We start from the raw sequence: 17075 nt of genomic DNA, 5'->3' as shown, positions 1-17075 counted from the left end.
TTAGCTTCATTGTAAGGTCATGCTAGGTAGCTACCTCCTTCTCTTTCAACTTCCCATTTAGTCCCAGATTTGTTCCAGCACACAGTGAGTATCAGTCTCTCCATCCATCTTCCCATTGTATCTCTGCCATTTCTTTGCACTCATCCCCATTCTCAATCATGTTATTTTGATTGAACTGCCAATCATCCTATCCCTCTACCTCCCAGGTGGTCTTGTGACTTATGTCTGGCCAATCATAGTGTGCTGTCTATAATCAACGTCAGTGGCTGGGCCCCAACTGTGAATTGGGTTAAGAGCCAATCAGAGACATTCCTTGGAGTTTATAAATACCCAATGAGGTGAGGGGAGTTGCCAGGTAGCAAGCAGAAAGCTCATTTTCAACAAGTGAAAAGCAGCCTGCAGAAAGTAGCGGAGAGCGGTAGAAGCCACCTCCTATCCCTTGTGGCCTTGATGCCAGCCGGTCTTGAAAGTGACTCCATCCTCTCTGAATCTGCCTGAGAGTCAAGTCAGGAGGCTCTTCCTGTAAGTGGGGTTTGCTCGAGTTTCCTGCCGCTCGTCCTTGAGCAATGTACGGCTAGTTGGAAGGATCTACCCTAGTTTGTGTGAGCGGGTGGCACTCCACCACTTTCCACGTGTCGTCTGAAGAATTAGGAAGAGCGCCGTCCAAAGGGTGAGGACCCTTCCACTTTCAAGCCCAGGAAGCATCTGTCTTTCCTGGAAGCCGGCGTGGTCTGGGGAAATAAACCCGAAATAAAATCGTGTAACGATGGGTGGGTGGTTCAGCCACAGTTCCAAACCTTAGTCATCTGTGTATCCTTTCTTTCCTTAGCTGCTCACCCCTCCCCCAGTTCTTGATTCTCACACATCCTGTTAGTCACTCGGTCCTGTTGATCTGGATCAAATGCTTGGTGGAAGGTAGGTGGAGCAGCCCTCATGTAAGTTAGGTGACTTCTTCTTGGGGGCATCCAGCAAGTCCAGTTTTACATCTTCATTTTATTGCTGTCAGGGAGGACCACCATAACTGTCTCTCACCTCCATCACCTGGTGGGTCTTCCATAGTTCTTGTCTACGAGTTTTCTCTCATTGTCACATACTTATGACTGATGCAACTTGGTTTTGGTCCCTTGTCCTGTTACATGGCAGACTCCTTGGCTTCATGTTTAAGACCCTCCCTGAGCTAACTGGCATTCACCATCCAGGTCACCGTTGAGTCTTCTATTTCTCCTAGTGTAGAACTGCCTGCCATCTGCCTTACCTCCTTCCCCGAATGGAAGCCCAGCCCCCTCCTCTGTGAGTTCTCAAGCTTCTTGTCCTTATCTCTATAAAATACTCCGAGCATGCTGCTGCTCACTGGGTGTCTACTTCCTTAAACCCCGAATGCCACTCTAAACGAGGGATTCCCAAACCTCATTCCCAAGGAGAATCTGAGCGTAACACTCTGGTTGTGGGTATGACTCCTGATTGTGTCCATGAGTCTGACTTAACTGACTGTCAAATGCAGTTTCTTTCTTGCTGCCCCTTTCCAAATGACATTCTCAGATGATGGTGGCAATACCTATTTTTACCCGACAGTGGAGGCTCATTCAGGTTTGTTTTGCTACCCATCGACTGAGAGGTGGTTATTATTAATTGTGTTATTTAAAACAGTGGCCATTGGGGTAGTACCAGTTATGGAGAGGGAAGGAACCTAAGGGCTCCGCCAATTCCCGCAGTTTCTAACCAGCTGTATGTTTGTATTTATTCCCCCGCCTTCACCATTTTCTCCTCACTACTTTAATACCGAATTTCCACTTGCAATCGGAGCACAATTTGCTGTTTTGACAGACTCCGACAAGCAACGGTTCTGGGTCACTCTCCACCAGCGACTGTGATAGAAGTTTGTGATCTCAGACAAGCCCTTGTCATGCCCCTCTCCAGGAGAGGCCAGGGTTCAGATGAAGACATAACTCAGCTTTCCCGAGTTCCCTGGGGATGGACGGGCCACAACGCCACAGGTACATGATCTTCCATGGTGCTGGTACATGGGCACCCCATTTAGAAAGGGCAGCAGATAATCTTCCCACCGTGCTGCCTACAGCAAATGACTTAAGGAGGATATAGCTTCTTAGAGCCATCAGGTATCTGGGTCAGAAAAAGACAAGGTGGACTTTGGAGCTTGTGTGAAGACCTTGTGTCCCCCCCTCCAATTTCAGAACACTCTCTCCAGGTTCTGAGATAGTTGTGTTAGTACATAAGGAGAAGCCTTTCAACTCAAGGGTGGCCATATATATAAAGGATGTTTTCAAAAAAAGAGATAACTTCCCGTGTCCCTCTTTTTGGCTCTCTCTATACCCCGGCACTAGTGGCAGCTCTTTTTCCCGTGTCACCTCTTCTTTTGCCTCTGGGATTCAAAGTCCATGGCGAGCAGGGTCTCACTGGTGGCCATAGACACTTGCAGTTGGATGGACTTTGGGAAATGTTTGTTGATTAACTGATGAGCGACTGGATAGTGGGGGCTGAGGGCTGAAGAGGAAAGGCCACGCTTGGTGGGAAAAGCCACTATGTACCTGGCTCTCCATGGAGCCTGTGAATGGGGCACTTCACCTCTCCTCTTCTCGAAAAACTCATACTGGAAACAAGGGCCCCTTTAGTTCTGAGGGGCCAGGTCTCCTAAGACCCTGTCCAGTCTCCTCCCCGGGAAAGAGAAGAGTCGGGTACTTCTGGAGCAAGGAGTGGGACCGAAGAGGGGCTCCCTTCCCTGCGACGTGCAGGTAAAGATCTGCCTCCAAGCCTCCTCTTCGCAGCCCGGCCAGGTCATGCGTGTTGGGCACCTGGCCGGGCACTTTGGGGGCCCTCGCGGCCGCGCGCGCGCGCGGTCCGGCTCGGGAACGGTCCCCGGGCTCGGCCGGCGGTGGCCGCCGCCCCCTCCGCCCCGGGGGCCGGGCCGGGCTCCGGGGAGGCGGGGACTCGCCCAGTGGCTTCAGCGTCAGGGCGGGCGGCGGGCGCGGGGCGTCTTCCTGCAGGCGGCGCCGGGGCGAGCCGAGCGCTGCAGTCACCGGCCTTGGGACGCGGGGGGCCCGGGCGCTCGGGGGACCGCGTCCGAGGCTTGGGGCGCGCTGCGCAGCCGTCGGTCGCCGCTGCCCGCGCTCGTGTGTCGCTGCAATCGCCGCGGCCGCCGCCGGTTACGCCAGCCCCGTCGCCGCCCGCTCCGATTCTGCGCACAGGCGGCCCCCAAGCCTGTCATTCTGCAAAAACACAGTTTACTCAACACGCCGCACACACTCGCGCGCACACATACACACACACAGACACATAGACACAGACACGCGCGCGCGCGCGCACATACACATACACACACGCACGCACACACGCGCTCACGCGCGCGCGTAGTCCGGGCCCCCCGCGCGCACACGCACGGGAGCGCGCGAGCGAGCAAGACGCGCACACCCGGCGAGCCAAGTTCCGCAGCCTGGCATGGCTTCTGGGGACCTTTACGAGGTACGGGGACGCCGGGGCGCGGGCGGCGCCGGGGAACCGGGCCGGGCCGAGCCGGGTGCGAGCGGAGTCCTGAGCCCTCGGGTGGCGGCGCCGGGGAACGGAGGGCGGCGGGGGGACCCGAGGGTGGCGGCGGACCCGAGGGTGGCGGCGGGGACCAGAGGGTGGCGGGGGCCCGGCGCGCCTCCCGCCGCCGCCTCCCGCGGCGCCCGCTCCCTCTTTCTCTTTCTCTCGCGCACACACTCTCTTACTCCATCTACTTTGCGGCCTTGGAGAGGGGAAGGAGGAAGCCGGGCGGAGCCGGGGCGGAGGGAGGGAAGGTAGCGGTCCCGGGGAGGTGCTTGCTCAGCCTCGACGAGCCGCCCCAAGTGTGCAGAAAAGTACAGGTAAAAAAAGAAAGAAAAAAAAAAAAGGAAAAAAAAGTCGCCGCCGGACGTGCGAGGGAATGCGGGGGGCCTCGTTGCGGACGGCCCAATTTAGGGGTGCCGAGCCCCTTGAGGGTGCGAGGGTCTGAACTGGGTGGGGAGGAGAAGGTGGGTGATTGCAGGGGAGCCAGGCACCAGGGGAGGGGAATGTAAAGGAGACTAGTGCTGGGGCGTAGTGGGGGGGGGGTGCTCAAGGGACACTACTCTTGCCTCCACAGGGACCACTGAGTGCCTGCCCCCTCCCCCCACCTGCTGCCTAGTGCCCCCTTTCTCCGGGCTCTGGAGCTCTCCTTGCAGGGTCTTGGGGGCGGCCTCTGCTGTGGTCATGCTTCTCAGTATGAAAGGGGAGCTGCAGAGGGACCCCCCAGGTGGAACGTGGAAGTTGTATGTGGGTGGTCAGACTTGTCAGGGGACATGGGTGTGAATCCTGTTCCCAGCACTCGCTAGCACACTCAGGGGCTAATACTTGTCTCCAAGGCCACACAGGTAGTAGTGAGCACTGGAGATTTTGAAATCGGTTCAAAATGTTGAAAGAAGACATCCATCTGTCATCTTCTGAACAATAGAGAAATACCCATGGTCTCTGGGGGGAGAGAGGGCTTAGCTAGCTTTGGGACCACAACTGTTCTTGCCTGGGATTTGGACCATTGGACAAACAAGAATCCACCACCAATCCCAAGGGAGGATGCCCTTAGAAGGTGTTCCTTCTCAAGAGAAGGTTCTGAATAAAGATGCCAAAGGGACTGGCCACCCTCTACCAGGAGGCCTGTAGATACTGAAAGGAACCAGCGTTAAGGATCACTTTGGGCCTCCCACCCCACCCTCCGGTTGAATCCTTCACAGTGGTTGTCTTTCTTCAGGCTGTCGTCTAAATTTCCATACAGTTCTAGAACAGGTTGGGTTAACTTTTTGGGTAAGAGACTGCAGTGGTGATCCACTGTTAGCTTGGTCCCTGGGCTCTCCGAGAAGCCCAAGCTTCCCAGATGGTAGATTTGCTGACTGGGGTGAGAGTGGAAGACAGGCCAGTAGGCATCTTGGCTTCCTGTGAATCCAGAGCCTTTGGGATGATTCTGGGCTTGGTGAGGCCCAGTGATGGATTACTGGCCATCAGGGTCAGGTGGGACCCATGTTAAAAAATAAGTTGGTCTCTCTTTTACTCCATGGCATTCCTTATACTTGATGATAGAGAAGCCAAGGTTGACTAGAAACCTGGTGAGACACTGACAGATGGGGCCAGCGAGCCATCCAAAGAGCCGCTGACCTCTTTCAAGATGGTGGGGGCAGTTTCGGAAACCAAAAGTCAAAACCCAGTGGAATGCAAGCGTTTGACCAAACTCCCCGAGCTAGAACCAGCACTACCAGAACACCGGCAGAAAGTGGATGCCCTTTAGGGGAAAAAAAAAAAAAACAAAAACCAAAAACCAAAAAACTGACCTTGTTGGGGTCATGGAATTTTCTCATCCGCTGGTGAGTTGTCTTAGAGCCACTGACTTTGCCTGGGTCACAAGTGGCCTTGTGAAGACAGGAAGTGGACATCACAGGAGACATAAGTGGTTCCCATTTGAAGTCTGAAACTTACGAACCTTCTGGGGATAATTTCTTGTCTAATGTCCATCTGAAAGTGCCATTCTTAACCTTGCTAATTATAGTCACCAGATGAGTCTGTGAGGATGGGAGTTTCCACAGTGGCCTTGAACCATCTCAGCAACTCAGGAGTGCTTATTGTAGTTCAATAAGCAGGACAATAATAACAATTACTTCCGTGGTGGTGGGTAATTGTATACCGTATAAAATGGTTTTCCCGTGGCTTATTATTTGCGCAGCCATTACTAGAAGGGCTAAATTGCATTACGAGACTATAACCAATGTCAAGGCTTTTATTGCCTGTGCCTCCATTGCATAACATAGACTGAGGGATTTAATTGGTTGTTCAAACCTAACTTAAAATCAAGAAGTGCCAAACGTGCCTCAGTAATATATTTCTAGCTGTAAAGTTGTATACATTAGAGATAGCCTGTTGATTAAGAAAAATAATCTGGGAATATTCAGTGTAGGTCCTGACCTTAAAGGAAATAAAAACAACACATTATTCTATATGCTGGTATTTTCTTAATTAAATATTATACTTGAGAGTATGTAAAATGTCTTATAACTTTTAACCAATAAACCGTATTTTAAGTGGGCTAGGAATGATGATCTTTGTAATACATAGTTCATCTGGGTGCCTGCTGACATTGCCTTTGACTTTTTATGGTGAGGATGATGCTTGGATTGCAGAGACTGACCTTCTCTTGGGTGATTTTAGAGACCCCAGTTTGGAAGAGCAAGCCTTCCGCACAGAGCTCTGTTAAGGGTTGTGTGCTGGATTTAAAGACAGCAGAAAATGAGTTCTGTTTATGTGATGATGCCCTTCAGTCTTGGTGAGGAAACCTGGAGCAAGAGAAGACGGATCGCTCTGTTTTATTTCTCTGATACCAGAGCCCTCATCCTCTTCCAATGCATTCTAGCTATCATGTATATGAAGGTTGTTTCCAATATTGATTGCTGTCTTAGAGCACTGGTTCTCAACCTTCCTAACGCTACAACCCTTTAATATAATCCCTCATGTTGTGGTGACCCCCAACCATAAAATTATTTTCATTGGTACTTCATAACTGTGGATTTATCTCAGCAACAGAAACAAAACTAGGATGTGGTGTTATCACCGAGAGATCAGGGGAAGAAAAGGGACATAAGAATGCCAACGATCTCTCTGTGTGCTCTCTGTTTACTCTACCCAGTTTTCTGCTCACTGACAAGAGTCATTAGTATGAGGAAATGAATTTGTGAGGAGTTAGGGATCAAGAAAAAGACAAGATAATTGGCTTCCTTGCGTCACAGATGATGTGTTCTTGATACCCAACCACCTTGGCAAATGATTGACTCTGCCAGGGATGGAAAATTCTAATATCGTCTAGATCCAGTGTAAAGATGGGGGGGGGCATGAGTGCTTCTGTATAGAGAACATTGTGGCAAAAGACAAACTAAAAATCTGTTCCATCTGAAGGTATTCAGTGACACTTTTCACATCTAGCAGTGAGACAACACACACACATAAACATACATGTGTGAGTGAGTGAAGATACACTTCCACATTACACAATCCATCATTGTGAGAAAAGCCAGTGCAGGAACTCAAAGCAGGAACCGCAGGGCAGGAACTGAAGCAGAGACAAGGAGGAATGCTACTTACTGACTTGCTCCCTATGGCTTGATCAGCATTAGCCTTCTTTCTTATTTAGTGCAGTTACTGACCATAAAAGTCATGAGTTATGAAAAAGATATTTCTTCCTATATGATAGTGTTTTCTTAATTAAATATTATAATAGACTGTACATAAAATAACTTATAATCTTTAACCAATAAACCATATTTTGCATGGGCTAGGAGTAATGACCTGCTTCTTATACAACCCAAGACTATTATTATCTGTCCATGAGTGGAACAACCCACATTGGGCTTGGCCCTTCCACATCAAGAAAATACCTCACAGGCATGCACACAAGCCAGTCGATGTAGGCAGTCCTTCAACTGAAGTTCCCTTTTCCCAGGTGTCTTTAGTTTCTGCTGAAACTGATGAAATTGACACACCACACACCATGAATAGGGTGGCTCAGTTCTTTCTCTAGAAGTGTGTCTGGGTGCCTTTAAGAGAGGCCAGCTATCTTCCCCTGAAAGGGCAAACTGCATCTAAACCTCCACCATGTGGTTTTTCTTGCTGTTGAGTGATGTTTTACACCTCTTACCCTTGACTGGTTGAATGAAGGACATGAAGGACAAAATGTTCAAAGAGGATGCTTTGTGTGTGTGTGTGTGTGTGTGTGTGTGTGTGTGTGTGTGTGTGCATTGGCTGAGATGATGCCTATTGTGCCAGACTCTGTTGATGCTTCTTCCTAAAGCTCTATCTCAAAAAAAAAATGGCTGTATCTTTTTTTGGGTGAAGGGTGGTGTGACATATATTTCTCCTTCCTTATGTTCAGAGCTATATGTGTACAATTTTATGTGTGTTTGCACAGTGTATGTAATGTTTTTTTTATTCCAAATAAAAACTACTGAATACTTCCCCTTTGTTAAAAGACATTGACTTTAGTTACATATGAACCCTACAGTAGTCTTGAGCACAGGTCTCTGCCTGTGTGTGTACATACTGTGTTCTACAAAGTTACACATTAGAAGTATCAGAACTTGCAGAAGAAGACAACACTGGAGCAGATCATGGAAAATGTATGCAGCTTTGTGCCCATAACATTGACTAAGCTCCAAATAAATCTAATAGGAATATATTGGCTGGTGGGTCCCTCATTAAGTTCAGCAGTCCTTTACAGTGTTCTGGTAGGGCAGACAATTCCTTGGTTCTCTGTAGATGGCCCAGAGCATTCACTTCTAATAAACACGATTTCTGATAAAGTTAAGTCTGGTCCATTTCTTTATTCATTCACCCAAGTGGAGACCAGTGTTTTCAGATCCTCTTCTTGGGTTCTTCCAGCTTCACTATACAACATAGCATGGTGGTGGTGCCACTGTAGGAATTGCACTCGTGTGTGACTGAGCATATTTCCCACTTCATGCTAGTGTTTCCACCCATTGTTGAGTTTCTTTTCTCGTGAGAGAGCTTGCCCATGAGTGCTTAAAGTATTAATATTAGCAAGTCGAAGAAATGGCATCTCAACCTACAGAACTTTCTTGTGATGCTGATGTCATTCACCTAATTAGTTAATCCCATCTAAGGACCTTCTTGTCAAAGATAGGAATTCTTAAATCTCTACACACATGTCTTTCAAGGATGATAGACCAGTTGGGTTGGAATCTTGGGATCAGAGTACAATAGTACATAGTCCAGTGAACGTGGACCAGGTATTTGATTCTCCAGTGGAGATCCATTGGCTTATTTTTAAGCAGGTTTTTATGTTACTCTTTACTGCAGAAGGTGATTTCTTCAGGACCTTAAGCTGTCCTTGAAGGGAGATAAAAAGGACTCTTGTAGCCTGACCAAATTTTAAAAACAGCTCAGGCTGGGTGATTATAGAAAGGCTTAATATTAGAGACATGTGATTAGATTGAAAACCTCTCTTGGACAGTGAAAGGAGGTCTAGGTTGGCTGAATTTGTAGCACCATCATTTATTTATTTTTTCATATTTATAAACCGATAAATATATGCCTGGAACAAGGGAAATGATGGTGGTGTCCCCTAATGAAAGGTCAGTTTTCTCCTGAATGTATTACATTTTTGGTAACCAATCTCTATTATGGGGCATCTACATTGCTTCTATTTATAAGATATTATGTACTTCTGTTATGAATGTCCAAAAGCATCATTCTTTATATGTATAGAACTGCTTATGTAGAGATTATGAGAAGTGATAGTTTTAAGAACGTGAATGTTTTTACTACTCTTGATTCTTGTGTTGGTTTGAAAGTAAATGGCCCCTAAAGGGAGTGGCACTATTAGGAGGGGTAGCCTTGTGAAATAGGTGTGGTCTTTTTGGAGGAAGTATGTGGCTGTAGAGGTGGACTTTGAGGTATCATATATGCTCAAGACACCCCCAGTGAGACAGTTCACTTCCTGTTGCCTGCAAAATGTAAAACTCTCAGTTACCTCTCCAGCACCATGTCTGCCTGTGAGTTGCCATGTCCCACTATGATGATAATGGACTGAACCTCTGAACTATATAGGTGGGCTACTCCAATTAAAGGCTTTCCTTTACAAGAGTTGCTGTGGTCATGGTGTCTCTTCACAGCAATAGGAACCCTAAGTAAGACAATTCATAACCTGAGATTTTCCTTCCACAATGGAAAGCTGATTAAATTAGAAGAAGAATGGGAACAGGTTGACCAGCCAACAATTGTTGCATTCTGTTTTAATAACTGGAAGGCAATGGTGGCTGAATGGTAGTGATAATGAGAATGGAGAGAAATGGACAAGATTGGAAGATTTTAAAGGGATTAGCATAGTTTGGTTTATCAGTCAAGTTTATATGCTGCAGGTGTAATATACAATATACAGTAACAACCTAGCTTTAACACGATGCATTCTTTTATATAAAGGAAAGCTTGGAATTCAGGTTTGGTATGCCATTCTGTGAAGTTCTCAAGGTGTCAGGTTTCTTTTTATTTCTATCTCAATATCCTCAGGTGTGGCTTCTGTCCCCAAGGCTATTTCATGCTCCAACCTAGCCTTAGAGCTCTAGCCATCTCTTTTCAGAAGAGGGGCAAAAAGAAAGATGGAGGGCTGAATGGAATCACCTTTCCATAAACAATTGGATTCTGCTGTCATCTTATTGGCTTGACTATGTAGCTGCAAAGGAAGCTGTGTAGAAAGCACGGCTTTCAGTGGTAGTCTCCCTTGCCCTGCCAAAATAAAACTGTTTACCAGTGCACAGGGTAAAGGAAAGCAGGAGCTGGGGGGTAATCCCTAGGTTTCTGTTAGTCCATTGGGTTCATGCTGGAACTTGGGCAGAAGTTTTGTTTGAAGGAAGTATGGAGGCAATAGAAAGGGCAGTGAGTCAGGGCATAGGAAACACCCAAGTGTAGGTGCCCATAGCGGCAGGTACGCAAACTCAGAGCTCAGGAGTAGTATCTAGTATGGAGATAGATTGAATAGTAGTAAATGTACAGAGACTGAGTGCCATTAGTACACAGAGTCTAGTTAAAGACCAAAGGGCAATGTGTAAGCCCGAGTTCCAGCTCCTTGATGGGGAAAGTGGACGTTTTAGAGAAACGAAGAGAGTGGCTTTCCAAGCAAGAGTAGTGAAAGACAAGGGTTGTGGAAATCAATGGAAGATTCAGGAGAGAGAGAGAGAGAGAGAGAGAGAGAGAGAGAGAGAGAGAGAGAGAGAGAGAGAGAGAGAGAGAGAGAGAGAGGCAGGCAAGCTAGTAGTGTCCTTGGATTGATCGACCAATAAGGCAACTGTGGGATGCAGTTGTCCCATTCAGTGTGATGGGGGTTGAGAAGGGCTTGATGCTGATGCAGTGTGGGGGATATGGATGTAGCGACATCTTCCACAGGCAACTCTTAAGAATCTGGTGCAATGTGAAGGACAGAGTGATGCCTGCAAGACATGGGAGGAAGCACCAGCCATCTCCATCCCTCTAGTTCTACATCTGCTTTGAATGTTTTGCATAGCCAGTGATTGTGGTGTTAACTTCTATTGATCCCTTACATTCTTACATATGACTTTCCATAAGTCTTATGAACCCCCTGATGTTGTACATGATGTCTTCTGCAATTTAAACAATATGTTATTTATGTATGTGTATGTGTGAGTGTGCATGTGCATGGAATCACACATATGAGTACATGTGCCCACAGAGGCCAGAAGGGTGTGCTAGAGTCCCTGGAGTTGGAGATACAGGCTGTTGTGAGCTTCCTGATGTAGGTGCTGGGAACCAAACTCAGGTCCCCTGAAGGAAAAGCGAGTGCTCCTAACACTGAGAAACCTCTCCAGTTTCAGCTTCAGTAATTTGAACAGCAGAAAAGTAGAACACACATTATATAGTCACCTAGAGCCTTTCTCATAAGTAAAATTGGCTCAAGGAAAAGGCCAAAGTCAAGGACTTGGACATGAAGCTCTTCACTGAGTGCTTTACCTCAACAACATTTGTCTGAGAGAAGGGACTGAATGGCTAATACTGTTGACAAATGTATGTGATGCTATGTTATAGAATAATCTTCTTGTACACCCTGAAGATGTGTCTTTGCCAGGGCACCTTCTGATTGTTTTAATAAAGAGCTGAATTGTAGTGCAAATTGTAATTGGTCTTAATAATAAAAACCAGAGTTAGATAATGATGCTGGAAGATCAGAGAAGTAAAGGAGCCAGTCACTAGAGAGACTTTTTTTTTAACCTCCACTGAATCCTCTGACTAGAAGTGGGCAAGATCCTGTCTCCAGGAATCCTTAGACTGAATGGTCTGAGCTCTGGTCTCCTCCTGCCTTGTATTCCTCTCTCTGCTCAGCCATATCCCTTCCTGTCTCCACCTGCCTAGTGCTGGGATTAAAGGCATGTGACTCCCAAGTACTGAGATTAAAGGTGTGAGACACCACTGCCTGGCTCTGTTTCTCTTTTAGACTGCATCAATCTCGGGTGGCCTTGAACTCACAGAGATCTGTCTGCCTCTGCCTCTAGAGTGCTGGGATTAAAGGTGTTGCCATCACTGCCTGTTCTCTTTGGCTATCTAGTGTCTGGCTCCACACTCTGATCTTCAGGAAAGCTTTATTTTTAGATCACAAACAAAATATTACCACACCAAATGGCTAATAGCTAGGCAGGAAGGTGGGACTTTCAGGGAGGGAGGGAGGGAGGGAGGGAGGGAGGGAGGGAGGGAGGGAGAGAGAGAGAGAGAGAGAGAGAGAGAGAGAGAGAGAGAGAGGAGTGATGAATCTAGGTATGGGAGAGATACCAGAGGACAGAGAGAAGAAACAGGAGGTACAAGATGGAAGAGAGGTAAAAAATCACGAGGCAAATTGTGAGTTAATATAAAGGGGTTAACTTAAGTTATAGTGGCACACACCTAAGCTATCGGCCAAGTTTAAGTTTTCAGTTTTTGGGTCAAATACCAATATAGGTTTTGCATTTTAGGTCTTTCATGCATATGGTTAAAAGTTCCTAACCAGCTGACTTTCAGGGAAGTTATTGCAACCAAAGCTTATAGACTTGATTCAGTCAGTGGACATGCCTTAACACTATAAACAGGCTTCTAGAAGAGGTGGAAATCCTACCTTTGGCCATCAGTTTAAACTGTGTCCTAGGGTTCTAGTTTCCTTTCCTGATGACCTTATGTCCCATGAATTGTTTTATATTTTGTGTCACTAGCTCTACACTGGGCAAGCCAGTTTTTTCCAGTAACCTCCTTGGTGTGTGCCCAAGTGGCTCTGTTTCTCCTCACTCTGCCACCTGATAATGGTGGGCAGCTAGATGAGTGTATTCACCTCTGATCCTTGGTGACCACCATTATAAATGGAGACAGGCCACTTAGAATTTTGATAATGCTCCTTCTGTTTGAGTAGATTGCTTTGAGACAGAAGTTCCTGTCCTGCCTGGTCTGGCAGCCGTTCAGTCCAAAAGAAGCACACAGAGGCTTGTGTTAATGATAGACTGTTTGGCTTCTTAGCTCAGTCTTATTATTAACTAGCTCTTACAACTTAAATTAACTTATAATTCTTATCTATGTTTAGTCACGTGGCTTGGTACATTCTCTCAGTAAAGCATTTTATCTTGCTTTCTCTGTGTCTAGGTGGTGACTGTGTCTCTCTGCCCTCCCTCTTCCCAGAATTCTCTTATCTGATTGCTCCACCTATACTTCTTGCCTGGCTACTGGCCAATAAGCATTTTATTAAACCAATGTGAGTCACAAATCTTTACAGTGTACAAAAGCATTATCCCACAGCAAAATGCCTTGTTCAGTGTGTGTGTGTATGTGTGTGTGTATGTGTGTGTGTGTGTGTGTGTGTGTGTGTATTCCACAACAGCCATGAGGTACTGCACTTCAGCACAGGTAGGTCTTGGGTCTGAGAATCAGAGATGTTGAGTCAGTTGTTGAAGGTGGAGATTGTCCAGTAGTTCTTTTTACCCTTGTCCACATGGTCTTGTTTCTTGAGCTTATTGTCAGCCTCCTACATTGTCCCATTTTCCTTAACCAGTGAGTGGATGCCTGTATCTCCAGTGGTTACCACTCCAGTAAAAGGCCCATCTATTAACCACTCCTGTGTAGAGTAACAAACTCCTGACAAGCCTTGTCATTTTATGACTAGTGTCTCTTTAAATGGACCCATTTAGACTTCAGTTTCCACACCTGTCCTAGAATCTCTGTGTCATTTCATCCTCAGTTGCTTAATGAACAGCCCAGGGAACTATCAGCTTGGGCACTAAAGGGGCACGTCTATGGGAACGAGGCTCTAGATCACTCACAGCTCTATCAGGAATTCCCCCACTGAGGAGCCACCACCCGATTCTTAGATTCTTCATCAGGAAATTCTCCTCTTTGATTTTGGTTTCCTTGTCCTTTAGCCTAGTGCTTTAAAATCTGCCTCAGGGGTTTTAATAACATGCTATAGAAATTATGCAAATTGTAGAGTTGGATTTAATTTAAAAATAGTCATTGAGGGCTGGAGAGATAGCCCAGTGGTTAAGAGTTCTGGATGAGAACTCAGGTAGCATTTCCAGCACCCTTATTGTGCCTCGCAATCAAAATTTAGCTTCAGTTTTAGGGGATCTGATGCCCTCTTCTAACCTTCATGGTACCAAATATGCCTGTGGCACACAGACATAAATGCAGGCAAAATACCAATACACATAAAAAAATTGTTACTGTTGAATAATCCACCAGCTAAATAGTATGTTAGCTTTGTGCCTATAACTGTGCAGGGTGCATATTCTGTAGCCATGAGTATCTTTTAAATTCTTTTTTTTTTGGAATGAGTAATTAAAATTTCAACATCCAATTTAATCATTATTAGCATTTTTGAGAGCTTGTATTTTTAGGTGGAGTTTTCCTGTGCTGGCAGCCACTCTCGAATAACCACTCAGAGTCTTAATATTAATTTTAAGTGCTTGGTCAATAGCTCAGGCTTATTACTAGCTAACTCTTAGATTTTAAATGAACCCATTTCTATTAATTTTTGTATTGCCACGTGACTCATAATTTTACCTATCCTCCAGCATGTCTTCTTCCCTCTGAGTCTCTTGGAAAGTCCTCTGACTCTTTTAGTATTCATCCCAGCATTCTGTCTGTCTCAGACTGCCTCACCCAATCTCTCCCTGCATAGCTATCAGCCAATCAGCTTTTTATTGCAATGAGAGCAATACATATTTACAGTATAGAAAATGATTATTCCATAGCATTTCCCTATTTTTATCTAATTAAAAAGGAAGGTTTAACCTTAACATGGTAAAATTATATACAACAAAAGCAGTTAGCAAGAAAGAATCATAGCCACAATATCCAGTCTATTTGCATTTGGCAAAGTATGAGAAAATATTCCATTATCTATCCTATTTTTGTGAGTCCAAAGTTTTATGCATAATTTGTTTCCTATCATAATTAAGGAAAGCTATAAGTTTAACTATTTAGTCTTTAACTTCATCAAAGACCCCAGAAGGATGAAATGTTACCTAATGACAGGGACATCTTGCTTCCTGAACAGTCATCCAGAGTTCTTCTGTAATGTTGGAGCATCCAACTCTGGCTTGCAGGCCTAGCATATTTGACAGACTTCCTTGTGAAGCAGGGGATTTTGAAGTAATATCTTACTTTGGCGTGGCAGAGTTTTGCAGTTGCCTCTCTTGTATCCTGCTGATCTGGTTTGGATAGTATCTGTCAGCAATTGAGGCAAGGGCAGTTTCTTTGCCTACATGGCTAACTTTTACCATAAAGAAAACAAACTCCATACAGAGTTTTTTTCTATACCCATCATCTATATAACTTTACTACTTACTATATAACAATCTACTTTTGAAGTAGATTGGTGCTGCCAGGAGCAGAAATAGTTCACTGTCATGAAAAGTCTTAGGTTATTAAGCATATTAAATGGCATATGAAATTATAGAATTATGGGGGCCAATTATATTCAAACGACCACATTTCACTACCTGACCCCTATAAACTTGTAAAAATATAATAATGAAAAATGCATTTTGCCTAACTTCATGTCTCTGTCATCTATCACAGTCTCAACAATGTTTACAAGTCCAAAGTCTCTCTGACACACATGAGAATCTCTTAACTGTAATCATTTGTAAAAAAAAAAAATCAAACTTGAAAAGCGGATCATATACTTTCAGCATATAATGGCACAGGATATTCCTTACCATTCCAAAATGCAGGGGAGGGAGCATAATGAGCAAGTGCTGGACCAAAGCAAGAGTGAGTACCAAATGGGCAAACTCCAAACTCTGCAGCTCCATGTCTTATGTAAAAATGCTGTCTGCATATCCAGTTCTATTCAGCTTTGTCGACTGCAACACACTTCTTTCTTTTGGACTGATTCTTCTCCCTGTTAGCAACTTTTTTCAGCAAGCATCCTATGACCCCGCCATCTTTAATATCGTGGGTAATTACAAAATTCCAACTGTCCGATTTCTGGGATCCACTCATGATCTTCTGGGCTCCTTCACAGGCCTTGAGTCACTTCTCCGGCTCCACACACAGATCGTCTTCTAGGCTCCGACTATCTCCACTCCACTGGTATACCACCGTTTTTTGTGGTCATCCCATGGTATTGGCATCTCCAAAACATTGGAGTCTTCTCCTGCAACTGGGCTGCACTTTCACCTTTATATAGGCTCTCCTTATGGTGTCAAGCCTCAACATTTTGCATGACTGCTTTAGTTCTGGGCCTTCAACTGCCACTGAGGCTGCACCTTTACCAATGAATGACCTTTTCTGGCTTCTCCCAGTGCCAGACCTCAGCTGCTCTTCATGACCCCTTCATGTCATCAAAACCAGTACCACCTGCGTGGCGCTTACTCATTACCAAGTCCCACTGCCAGTATGAGTGAGGTACAACCTTGGCCTCTTCTGAAGTACAGCTTCTCTGTGCTCTCAGGAAACATTTCCCAGATTTCACCTCAGTGATGCTGGTCTCTTCTTAATCACGGCTAATTTCTTAGCTCCAGCTGACCAGCATTAAGTATTCCAGCAAGCAAAAAAAAAAATACTTTTTTAGTAGTTATGGTATCTTGTTAATCACAGCCAGTTCTTCAGCCTCATCTAGTCAGAACCACAGGATCTTAAGTCCTTTCTTCCATCCTTAACTCTAAATCCAGAACCATGTGGCCAAAGCTGCCAAGTTCTGCTGCGTTCTGGAGCTGGAACATGGCTCCCTTGTTAATCACATCTCCACCAGCTTTCTGTCTTTCACTGCCTAAGCTTGGCTGTCCTGACACTTGCTCTGTAGACCAGGCTGGCCTCAAACTCAGAGTTCTACCAGCCTCTGCCTACGGAATGCTAGAATTAAAGATGTGTGCCACTATCACTGGAGGTCACCACTTCCTTTATTCCATTTCTTAATCCATTTATTTCCCAGAACAAAGGATTTAGCTCCATTTCATTTTCTGGTGCCCCTTTTCTCCTCAAATGTTTTTCCTTTCTCAACTTGCTCCTTTCATTATATATCTTAATTAGAGTCACCACTAATA

General features: G+C 45.6%; 1 protein-coding gene across 1 annotated transcript in view; it reads left to right on the top strand.

Annotated features, from left to right (window-relative positions):
- The first annotated feature begins 2985 nt into the window (after nucleotides 1-2985).
- The window catches only part of Cdyl2 (chromodomain Y like 2), a 158711-nt gene continuing 144621 nt past the window's right edge, over nucleotides 2986-17075 (top strand). Inside the window, exon 1 of the mRNA XM_050144095.1 lies at nucleotides 2986-3477. Coding sequence (XP_050000052.1) covers nucleotides 3454-3477 — 24 coding nt within the window. The 5' untranslated portion in view covers nucleotides 2986-3453. The remainder of the gene's footprint in view (nucleotides 3478-17075) is intronic.

Source organism: Alexandromys fortis, unplaced genomic scaffold, assembly GCF_014885135.2.
Source record: "Alexandromys fortis isolate MF-2015 unplaced genomic scaffold, M_Fortis_MF-2015_v1.1 scaffold_1, whole genome shotgun sequence".
Lineage (NCBI taxonomy): Eukaryota > Metazoa > Chordata > Mammalia > Rodentia > Cricetidae > Alexandromys > Alexandromys fortis.
The sequence above is the reverse complement of the archived record's forward strand: the minus strand, read 5'-3'. Positions and strand labels throughout refer to the sequence as shown.